Raw genomic sequence first — 12,484 nt, forward strand, 5'->3', positions numbered from 1 at the left:
GAGTAGGTAGATTGTATGAAATATTTCTTAGACTTCAATTTGACTTCTTAGTGTGGGAGATGGGAGAGAAGGAAGTCAAGAGCACAGTCTAATCAAGTCTCAAGAAAATCTGGATATTTTATTTTTAAGAAGATTTTTTAAATTTACTTTAGATAGAGAGAAAGAGCACATGCAAGCAGGGGGAGGGGTCGGGGAGGGGTAGAGGGAGAGGGAGAGAGAATCTCAAGCAGACTCCATGCTGAGTGCAGAGCCTGATGCAGGGCTCAATCCCATGACCCTGAGATCATGACTTGAGCCAAAACCAAGGATGGACACTCAACTAACTGAGTCATCTAGGTGTCCCTGGATATTTTATTTTGAAACTTTTATAAGTCAAGCTCCTTAAGTTATTAGTTCACTCCCTATTTATAATAAAGCAGGAGTTTTGCTTTTTAGAGATTCATTTGTTGTGGCAGATTTTTCTTATTGACCATCTTTTATATATGGTGCAGGATTTCATTGTTATGGATTTATATAATTAATGTAAGCAATAGAAGTTGATGTTAACAGATGGGGCACAATCATTTTTCATTCAGTTGTCTCATGTAAACTGTGCTCTTGTATGGCATAATTCACCTTTGAACTAGAGAAACCTTGTGTGCAGTTTTATAATTTATTTCCCTCCAAGCCTTCTACTGGCTCTAATTAAGTGGAGTACTTGTAGTTAACTATATGTATCCACTATATGTAGTGCATACATATAGTTTCTTACCTTATTTCTTATTACCAAGCATTTATTGCCTGCCTTTTTGAGCTAATGATAGCCAGTAAGTCACAAATCTTGTAACTCTTATGTTTTATAGCTTATTCAAAGTCCCATGTGAAGAACAATGAGATGAAAGAAATTGGGTAGTCTAAGAGAGACATAAAAATAATTACTTATATGGAAAACAATAAAAGAAAAAAAGGAATCTTACTAGTGAAGTTGGTAATAAGATAAAAAAAAAATGGGAACAGGAAAAGAAGGAACTTCTCTTAGGAGAGTAGATCAGTCTCTTTAAATGTCCCTCTTTCTTTAAATAATGAATAAGATCCCATAACATAAGATAGTGTTTAAAGCTTACAAATGTTTTATAGATGTTTATATGAATTATTGAGGAAAAATATTCTTTAGCCAAAAAGAAAATTGAAAGCATACTTGTTGTTCAGTAAATATAAAACATATGTAGGTACAAAATAATTTTAGTTAGCTTTAAATCTTTTGGCAAGAAAAAGATCAAACTAATAACATTTAAGTGATAAAATTACTGTTCTTTCTATTAATAATCATAGAAATCCAACTCCAGCCAACTTATGTAAAAAAAAAAAAAGAGAGAGAGAGAACTGATTAGGTCAGATAAATAACCTCTGTGAGTAGCTTTAGGTATGGTTGGATTTAAAGGCTCAAAACATGTTATTATGGCCAAGTGTTTCTCCATATTTCAAGCCCAGGTTCCTCCAAAGGAGTGGCAAGGTGCCACTGCAACTTCAAAGTTATATTCAATATTCTCAGCAACGCCAATTAAAAATGCACCTCTTTCTCAACGATTGTAAAAGACAACGGTGGCTGCCAATGGACCAAGCAGGGTCCCCTGCCCATCTTTAAATGATTCTCTACGGCCTAGGGTATGGAATGCACTTGCTGGCTAGGCCTGGGTCATAGTCTTGACTGAGGATCATTTGTAAAGGATAGTCAGGTTACTGTTGAAAGATGAAAGAGAAATGGGTATCAGACAAGCAAGAAAGTGTTTACTACAGTGAAGATAGAAAAGTAAATCAGTATAAACAGGAAGTGATTCACTGTGTTCAATGCTGCTGTGCTTAAGAATCAAGGAAAACTACATGGTGGCAGTGACAATGTGGCCATTTAGAAATCTGTGTCATGATTGTGACCAAATACTTAGTGAAAACCAGACTTTTGTGAATATGGTGCTTTTCAGATTTCTTGAAAGAAATCTGAAAAAGTGAAAATCAGGGAATGAATCATACAGTTCTCTCAGCTTGATTTATTTAATTTATTCATGAAGACATTATAAAATATGCAAAGGGAAGGGGGAGAAGCTGCTCCTTGTACTATAATTAAACAGGCCTACTAGCAAGATTGATTTTATTGTCCTCTGTGTTAAGATTTGCATTAGGGTGTGGTCACCAGTGAGCTCTTACTGGGTATATTTTTGGCTTCAAAGGATCTAAATGTAGGTGTGTGTTTAGATGCTTTCCATTGGCACTTTAAATGAGATTAGCTTCTAGAATAGTGTCTAGCAAAAAATTCTGTTCTAGGTGCCAACATTGGGACAAAATAATGTTGAAGGGTGCTTGTGACTATCTAGCATGTGTAAAATGTAAGAAAAGGACAGAAAATTACAAAAAAAAAAAATGAAGGAAGGGAGAAAAAGGGAAAGCAGAACAGAAAAGGGGAAGCTGGTAGAGAGTGCCTGAATACCGCCAGCAGTTGCCCCAAGTTCCAACTTGTCCCATGACTTATCTTTAGGTAAGTCAACAAATCTGAAACAATGAGTCAAGTCTCATATTTTTGAAGATAACTGCTCTTAATTCTGTTCATCTGTGTTTTGTTTGCTTTCTTATTATTCAGTCTTTATTGAGCATCCGTGGCTCCCTTTTCTCTCCAAGACGCAACAGTAGGGCGAGCCTTTTCAGTTTCAGAGGCCGAACAAAGGATATTGGCTCTGAGAACGACTTTGCTGATGATGAGCACAGCACCTTTGAAGACAATGACAGCCGGAGAGACTCTCTGTTTGTGCCACACAGACATGGAGAGCGGCGTCATAGCAATGTCAGCCAGGCCAGCCGGGCCTCCAGGGTGATCCCCATCCTGCCGGTGAATGGAAAGATGCACAGTGCAGTGGATTGCAACGGGGTCGTCTCGCTGGTTGGGGGCCCTTCTGCCCTCACGTCTCCAGCTGGACAGCTCCTTCCGGAGGTGAGGCCATTGAAAACTGTCACTGTTGGGAAGGGACCTGTGGCTGGCACAGGAGGTGGTGTTTTTTGATTTCCATATCCAGGAATTAAATCTTTTGCTGGGGTTAAATCTTTTGCTGGGGTTGGCTCAGTCCAGGAGCTTACGTTGGCTAAATCTTTTGCTGGGGTTGGCTCAGTCCAGGAGCTTACGTTGTCAAATTGTTCTATTTAGATGCTTCTACAAATTATTTAAAAATTTAGATTGGCTCTCATAGAATCTAATTAGAATCATTATACAGGAAGAAGAAAAAAATATCCTTAAAGGCCTCAGGGTATGAAACTTGTCCAAAAGCACAGCAACAATTTATCAAACATAATGTTTAATTAAGATAACCAAATGAAATGCAAGAAATTTAAATACACAAGTTAAGGATCTTATCACCACTGTTTCTTTGAAAGGAGGATTTGATACTTCCTCTTGAAGTTACATACTATTACTAAAGACATCTAAATCCTTCGATGCCACATTCTTTTTCTTTGTCGGTCAGAGTGTTGTGACATGTTTAGCACCCACTCAAACGACCCCATCCATCATATGTTTGTGTGGTAAAGAAGTCACTCAAAGTGCCTGGTAGGGTCATGTATTGCAATTTTTAGAGCAGATTTCAGTTTTCATATTACAGTCATGATTTCTTTTTGTAAACAGGCTCTAAATCAAGCATATAAGAAAGAGTTTCAACTAAATAGCAGATACTTACAGGGGTATATATTTTGACATTTTCCTTTGTAAAACATAAAGTTCTTTTAAACTTTGGTATTAAATAAGATTTTATTGGCTAACATAAAAACATTCTAGCAGTGCCATTTGGTTGTATTTTATAGTCTGCCGAATCATATTGAAATCTTCTTTGTATGATTTTTTAAATACAATCCCATTTATTATAGTTGGATAAGCTCTTTCAGCCACATTAAAATCATACAGAGTCAGCTTTCTCTCACCTAATAGAGGAGCTTCTTACCTCTTTCCTAGGTTACAAAAATAACCATTAATCACTTTTTTCCCATGGCCTCTCTTCACTACTTTCCCAAAGTCCAAGTACCTGGAGTCAGATAAAATAGTGAAAAAAAGTATAATTTTGTAGTGAGGGGATGTCAACTTCTCTGTTATAATAACCATAGCTAACTATGTACCAGACCCTGCCCAGAACACTTTACATGTGTTAGTTCAGTAAGTCTTCACTACAACCCTTTATCATAGTTACTGATATTATCCTTATTTTACAGAGGAAGAAACTGAGGCCCATGCATGGTGGAACTAAGATTTGACCACAAGTATGCTGGGTATTAAACCTACATTCTATGCATACTGCAATATTGCCTTCCATTGAATTTTTTTTTAACTTTCTTAAATGGAGAGTAAGAAATGGATAAGGAAGCAAACATTTTCATTTTAACCCAGTGTTTCTCAAAGTATACTTCACCCTCAGACTACTTACATCAGAATTCCCTGAGATGCTTCTTAAAAAATTTTCCCTCTCCCCAACCCTTAGTGACCACCATTCTGCTCTCTGCTTCTGTGAGTTTGATGGCCAAAGAGTACAAAGTTTCTGTTAAGCAAGATAAATAGGTTCTGGAGATTTGCATAGCATAGTGCCTATAGTTGACAATACTGCATTATATACTTAAAATTTGCTAAGATGGTAGATTTTATGTTAAATGTTCTCATCACAAATCATAACAGCAACAAAAATAAAGGGGATGGGAGGAAACTTTGGAAGGTGATAGAGATATTTGTGGCCTTAATTAGTGTACTTAATGTACACTAATTTTGTACATTAAGTATACACAGCTTTTTACATGTCAGTCATTCTTCAATAAAATGGTTAAAAAAAAAAGAGATTTCTAGTACAAGCAAGACTTACTTAGACCAAAAGACTGAAGAGAACAAAGTCAGGGAAATTCCTCCCGTGATGAAACTTACACGTGATGAAATATGAGCATCGCTGATCTTGATGAGTGTTAGTTGAACAAACAAAAACAAATCCACAACTTCTTTGCATACATATAAGGAGTATCTCAGAAAATAGCATTTATATGGATGTTTATCACCATTAATGGCAATCATATCAACTGAGTGGAAACTTTGCTTTTGAATATGTCTGCATTAGAAGTATGCAGGTTGATAAAATAATGTCAATTACACATTCCACAATAAAGTCAGTGTAGATGAACAGGACTCATTGCTTTTTAGAAATAGGGAGAATCCTCATAGAACTAAAAATGATTTCTTTTTTGTTATTAGCACTCAGATCTGCATTTGAAATGCTTGAGTTTTGCCCTTTCTTCCTGTGATAATTAATTTCTTTGTTTGATCTCCTAAAGTAGGAGTAAATTTCTGCCCATGTTGAAATCTTGGTGAGTTTATTTTGGAATAGAAAACTATCAAATCACTTTATCATGGTTAAAAATCAAAGTTCCCCAAATCGGTGTTATTGCCTTAAATTAGAGTTTCAGCACCAAGGATGTTTTGTTTTGTCGATGTTTTGTGGAGTCAGTTTGTAAATGTAAGACAGTTTAAATTAGTACTAATATTTGCTTTTATTATTAAGGATTTTAGGAAATGTGACCTATATGTAATGAACAAAAGCGTTTTACAAGTTGAATTCACATTTTAGGAGAACTGTTAACTAATGCATATTAGGGAAGCCTTAAAAATTCTTTCCATACATGAAACCATGAATAAGTGTCTATAACAATCTAATAACTCAACCTGAGAGAAAATCAAGGAATGATGGGTTTCAGTCTGAGGTCCTAGGTAGGATTGGTTGAAATGCTAAAAGAGTATCCATGCAATGGTAGACATGATCCCTCCAGCCAAAAGCTCCACCATGGAGGAATTGAAGTCCATCCTAACTGCAAACCCAGGCATCAGTGAAGGCTGAGAATCTGATGGGCTTTCAAACACTTCCATGCTGATTCCAGCAATACCTTAATGAGCTATTCTCATCTGGTGGACATTTAGTTAAGTAATACCTGTTATAGGAACACTTTGGGGTTGGCTACCCTTAAGAATGATAGTTATTTTATCTGAAATTTTATTTTCAGGGCACAACTACTGAAACAGAACTAAGAAAGAGACGGTCCAGTTCTTACCATGTTTCCATGGATTTGCTGGAAGATCCTACCACAAGGCAAAGAGCAATGAGTCTAGCCAGTATTTTGACCAACACCATGGAAGGTACGTCAAAAGTCTTACAGCAGAGCTACTTGGTGGTGCTTTGGTAATGATGAAAAAAATACTTTCATAAATTCCAAAAAACTTCTTCCTGACTTTATATCACATCAGCACTATGTCTTTTACCAGATAAAGGTAAAGTCCACGTACAAAACATAGATTCTACTGTCTCATTCAGATTTTTATATAGGCTCCAGGAAGCTACTGCAAATTCAAGATATACTTGGAATACTGCTTTTACAGATTAAATTCTAAACTATTGAAGCTTGTTGTGTGCATGACAGTGAAAGGAGTGTAATGGTAAATGTTTATTTTCATGATGATGCTAACCCATTTGAATTGTATTAACTACCTGAGACATAAGTTATAAAGTCCTTTGATTTAACCAGAAATATAAATGGAAATGTGGATTAGGGTTTGATATTAACCTCTTTGAAGCAAATTTTTCAAAATTTTGTCGAACTATTCTTGCCTCTCTTTGACCAGAGTTTTACAATATATCAGCCTTTTCTTTAGTTGCAGATTGTATTATCTGAGTAGTTAACATATTGGTTAGCAGTCTGGATCTTATAATGCCAAAATAAAGACTTTGGAGACAGCTTGATCTGTGATTAATTCTTGGTTCTGCTACATGTTAAATGTGTTAGTTTATGACTCTAAACTTCAGGTTTTTTCATGCTAATGAGGTCTAGGCATCAGGTTGTTGTAAGAATTGAGACATCATATATAAAACATCTTATGAATCTGGAACATAGAAGGCAGTTAGTAAATATTATCATTATTATCATTTTACTTTGTTTTTGTTAATTCACATTTGTGTCTTTCCACACTGTAAGTGAATATAAATGTAAACTATCAACTTCAACTACTTGGAAAATACTTTCATATAAAATATATTCTATCCTCCCCCCCTTGCCCTCCTTCTTCCTTCTCTCCTTTTCTCTTTTATAACCCCCCTCTTTCTGCCCCCTCCCAGATTGTGTGTGTGTGTATGTTGTGTGTGTGTGTGTGTAGATGTGTCAAAGGAAAAAGAAAGATGGCAAATGAAAGAGAAGGCATTGGGCACATGCCTTTCTTATTGTTATAGTTTCTCTTAGCATTGGATGGATTCTTGGAACAATTCTTTTCCTGTCTGAATGCAAAGATTCTTTGATACTAATACTAGTACCAAAAGCCTAAAAGTCACATCCAGAAAAAACCCACAGTGGAGATGGCTGAATATTTATTGCAGCCATGTCAATATTATAAGACCCAATTTTCATAATATCCTAATGCAGTATCAGAAATCTTTTCCCTGATTTCTATGGAATATTAAACTCAGTACGTTCTTCCCCAACCTCGCCTGCGTTAGCTTGCACTCCCTCTTCTCCCCCAGCTGCCAGTAGCTTGCTCCTCCCTGTCCCTCCAGGTAAATCTTTTGAAGATTCTCTGGTCTTCTGCTCCTTGCCATAGCAAAACCACTGAGAGGAAGCTGCCAGTGGTTCTGCTACCGATGTCAGCAGCATGTCTGCTCCCTAAAGCAAGAAGTAGAGAAGGAGACAGGGTAAGTCTAAATCAACAGTCCTACTTTGCACTTATGATACCATTAAGTTTGAGCTAACATGAGAAATTACTTGTAAAACATCAATCCACCACAAGATTGGACTTGTCCACTAATTAAGATATGGAGTTCAGAATGAGTGTACCCACCTGGCTCTCCATTGAAATGTGTCTCAAGGGAGTTGCCTAGGATGTCCTAGAAATATGTATGACTTAGGAAGCAGGAGGCTGAGTGTTTGTTTTAATACCTGAAGAGCTTTTTGACTTTATACTTTTGTGAGAGACAATGGCAACATTTTCATCCTGTTTTTTATTGGTTGTATGAAATGCAAACCTTACTTTTCTTTGTTCAATTATATATAAAAATTTTGAACGTGGCATCTGGGTTGGTTGTTAGCAATATTTCATTCACATGCACTTGCATATTAGAGCTGTCTTTAATATAATCCTTCCCTTTTTTGTTCCTGCTAACAGTGGAAAGATTTTAGGTTGACATAATTTGTTTATTTGAGGATCCTTTCTTCTAAGTCTAATCATGGTTTAGTTTACCTTCCCTTTTTCTTTTTGAACCAGGCTTGTTGATCCAGCTGGCTGGCATCTTTTGTTTTCCTTCTTTTGAACTACAGTCAAGTCTCCATTGTCCAGGATAATGAATAACCTCCTACTTAATGAAACTATAGGAGATGAGCAAAAATGAATTGTTTGCTTTTCCAGTTTAAATGCAAAACCATATAGAAATGTTTCCTGGTCACATCCTTGGGAAGGATAGTGGGAGGGTAAGTTACAAACACCTGAGGAATTGAGGAGACCCAGCAAAATGTCTAAACTACGATGTAAGTGAATCTCAGTGCAGATAATCCACACAGGAATAATGGAGAGATGGCTGTCGTTCTTTCCTGAGTGCTTTGTTTTGTTTTAAAAATGTAAGACTCTTTTTCCTTTCTCTCTGGCATGAATAATTTAATGATTTTATTTTAGAACTAAAACAACTTTGCTCCACTTTTTCCTGGTGTCAAGATGAGCAACACTGGCTGAATTTTCCCTTTTGAACTTTTGTTTGTTTTTTCTTTCTTTTTTTTTCTATTAAATTCCTGTTTGCTTCTCTTTATCTGCTGAATGACAGGTCACATTTTAAAAATACTCATTCTGACTGTACACAGACCAAGAGTTATTATTTCATTTCTCTTTCATTATTTACTGTAAGTGATATCTTTTTATCTTCAGTATAAACATGACATAATTTAGGAGCTGTAAAACTATTGATTGATATTATATTTTTCATCTGATTTACTCTTCAACTATTCTTTATTATTTACAAAATTACATAATAAGAAAAAGAGATTAAAAAAAAGAAAAAAGAAACTGTGCACTGGAAGAATTTTAATATCTAAAGAGACAATTGAAGAATCTATCTCTAATGGATTTCTTTCAGGGAAGTGGTGAACGCACAGCATTAGTTGATAGTGAATGTTTACCAGCAAAACACAAAATCATTAGTTATTCTTGTGCTTATCCATTCCATATGCTGTTTTCTCTCCCACAAAGTTTAGCTTCTAGGGAACTGTACCAGATTTGGAAGGATATTTCAGTTGCTACGTTAGTAATACTAAGGTAACTGACTAGAGTCCAATATACTATGAATAAGAAAAGAATCTTTCTGTTTATTCTAGTGCTAAGAAGTGATGTTCTCATACTTGGCAGGGCAGGTAATCAGGTGTGAAACAATGATATAGGCAGAAAACAATTCTGCATTCTTTTCCCACTCAAGAGTTGATTAAAAGATCATCTTACCAAAGACGATAGTAATTTCCCACTTCCTAATTTTTAAAAAATTTTTGCTAGTATTGCCAAGTTTCAGGATTTTGAGTACCACCTTAAAGAGCTATGCAATTGTCTTCTTTCTCCTATTATTTAGTTAAAATGCTTCTTGAAATCATTGTATTTATTTCTTAAATAAATGTATTATGATATGAAATTTTATATCAAAGTTTCAGTATTATAGATGTACATTTTAATGCATTAAAATAAATTCTTACCATGAAAATTTATGAATTCTACATATGCTCCACCTAAAATCCTCTTATATTTTACCAGTAGTACATAAGTCTCAATTGAAACATAGATTTATGCTAACAGTGAGTATCCTGGTTTCTTAAGGTGCATATTTTCTCTTCTTTTTTGCCCTCTAGCTAAATAAAGAAATTTAGAGGAAAGGAATCTTGTTGAGTTTAATATACAAGCCTATATTTAAAAAACCTTAATTGGAAACTTTTTGACTAAAACTGGTGACACTGACCAGCTATCTTGTTAAAAGACTCAAAGCACATATCTAATCAAAGAACAGATTTAGCATGACTGATAAAAGTTTAAGGACATCTCCTGGGAAGGGGTTCTTTGATGATTTATTTGCATCTGGTCTATCTGGAACACGGATGAGCTTAACCCAAGTTCTACCCATTAGCTTCAGATATTCTTGAAGATAATTTTCAGACAGTTTAATATTGCAGATAGAATCTTGGAAACTATATTTAGCCAAAATAGGTTTGGGAAATTTACTAGCCTTTCTGTGTCCATGTTTCCCATGAAAGCTAACCCATAATAGGTGTTTTCCTGTTCTACCATCAGATTAACCCAATAATGCCTTTTGACAACTTTAGATTTCTAAAAAAAAAAATATCACTTTCAATTTAAACCAAATGCTACTTAATAGAAAGTAAGCAGTTTTCATGAATATTCTAACCTTTTTCTTCCAGAACTTGAAGAATCCAGACAGAAATGCCCACCCTGTTGGTATAAATTTGCTAACATGTGTTTGATTTGGGACTGCTGTAAACCATGGTTAAAGGTGAAACATCTCGTCAACCTGGTTGTAATGGACCCGTTTGTTGACCTGGCCATCACCATCTGCATTGTCCTAAATACACTGTTTATGGCCATGGAGCACTATCCTATGACAGAGCAGTTCAGCAGTGTGCTGTCAGTTGGGAACCTGGTAAGACACACTGAGGATTCCTCTTCCCCCTTGATAGAGTTCCTCATTGCCTTAATGAATTTTATATCACCTTCAAGTTAAATATGAGTTAATTGGTCATGTGTACCTGGACAGCAAAAGTTTAGCATCCCTTTTTTTTAATAACAAAAATATATCGCTGCAGTTAAGCAGTGCAAAAGAGTGAAAGATTTTATGTATAATTTAATTTAGAATTAAATTTGATTAGAAAGATTATTATGAGTTATAGAGGACATTAGTCTAAGGTACCAAGACTCTGATGTATTTCTCAGGTGTTTAGAATAGATTATTAATGACATGACCACATTTGTCAAATTATAAAATATGCCAATTTTATCAAAATATGCCAGTTTTGATCATTTTGAAATATCATTTATAAACATTGAAGATGGATTCTTTGGGGGAGGAAACATCACATAGAGATTATCATTTCTGTTTCATTTTCTCCTGTAAATTTAGTAATTTATAATGAATTTTTGCATACATTTTCACTTAAAAATTTGTATTGACATTCACTGGTTATATGATAGAGTGATAGAAAGGAAAGTGATCTTATACAGAGAAACAAAATGAATAAATTCAGGCAACAAAAATATATTGGTACCAATGTAAGAGGCTTAAGTTCTCATGTACCTCCCAACTTGAGAAATGGAATTTATGTGAGTTCCCTCTCTCTAGGTTGCCATAAATTGAGTCCTAAAGTAGATACTATGATTGTATTTTACAACTGGGGAAACTGCCCATAAGAAATTGACAGAGGAATGGAAAGTCTGAACACTATATTAGAGACTCTTGCAGAGACTATTATAAACTATGATCAGAAATCATAGAACTGTAGGGTAGCAAAGAATAATATTACCTATTCCAAATTTTCACCTATATAGGAACCTCTTCATCATTATCTCTAAAAAAGTTAATAAGGGGCGAAAGAGAACTTTATGGAGGCTGGTATTAAGAAGCAACTCAAATGGCCTAAGCAAAAGTAAAGAGAATTCATTACCTCAAGTAGTTAACATCCATTTGGACATAGCTCCAGGTTTTAACCTGTCTAGATTCTGGTTCTCAAGGACTGTCACTGGGAGTCATTTTCTGACCCTACTTCTTCCCAATATTTTTCCTTTGTCTCTTGCTGGGTATTCTATTGATGGCAACATTCCACCAACTTTTATCTTACCAACGTAAGTTCCCTGAGCCAAAGGATTATGCTTCCTAACTAGTTACTTTAACAAAGTTCTAAGAATTGAAGATTATTGGCCTGGTCGGAGTTATAGGACCATTTCTAAGGCAGTCAGTTACTCTGGTTCTAAAGTTAGAATGCCCTATTTGGCTAAACCGGAACCATTTCTTATCACTGGAGACAGAGTAAATAAATGGAATTATAAAGAAAAAAATCAGGTCTGTCATTTCTAGAAGAGAGAATAGATGCTGGAAATAAAAAAACAACAAATAGGTAATTGAAAGTGAGACCTGTCTAATGTGTTAAGGAAGAGAAGATTTGCATTTGAAGTGAATCATGGAATAGTAGAAAATATACAGACAGGATGCACATTCTTCTCAAGTGCATATGAAATATTCCAAGGATAAGCTATATGTCAGGTTATTAAAACAAGCCTCAATAAACTTAAAAAGATTGAAATCATACAAAGTGCTTTATGGACAGAAATGAAATGAAATTAGAAATCAATAACAAATAAACTTGGAAAGCTTACAAATATGTGAAAATTTAAAAACTCCTAAATAACAATGGATCAAAGAAAAAATTA

General features: G+C 35.1%; 1 protein-coding gene across 4 annotated transcripts in view; it reads left to right on the top strand.

Moving 5' to 3' along the window:
- Positions 1–12,484, top strand: part of SCN2A (sodium voltage-gated channel alpha subunit 2) — a 134,841-nt gene that overhangs the window by 73,365 nt on the left and 48,992 nt on the right. For 3 of the 4 annotated variants that reach the window (XM_038584698.1, XM_038584699.1, XM_038584700.1), the window contains 3 exons: positions 2,612–2,959; positions 6,043–6,175; positions 10,465–10,703. In XM_038584698.1, coding sequence (XP_038440626.1) covers positions 2,612–2,959; positions 6,043–6,175; positions 10,465–10,703 — 720 coding nt within the window. Of the gene's footprint in view, positions 1–2,611; positions 2,960–6,042; positions 6,176–7,576; positions 7,716–10,464; positions 10,704–12,484 lie in introns of those variants that run through there. The other variant, XM_038584701.1, reaches the window with a different exon arrangement.

The sequence above is a fragment of the Canis lupus genome, chromosome 36 (assembly GCF_011100685.1).
Source record: "Canis lupus familiaris isolate Mischka breed German Shepherd chromosome 36, alternate assembly UU_Cfam_GSD_1.0, whole genome shotgun sequence".
In the NCBI taxonomy this organism is placed as follows: Eukaryota; Metazoa; Chordata; class Mammalia; order Carnivora; family Canidae; genus Canis; species Canis lupus.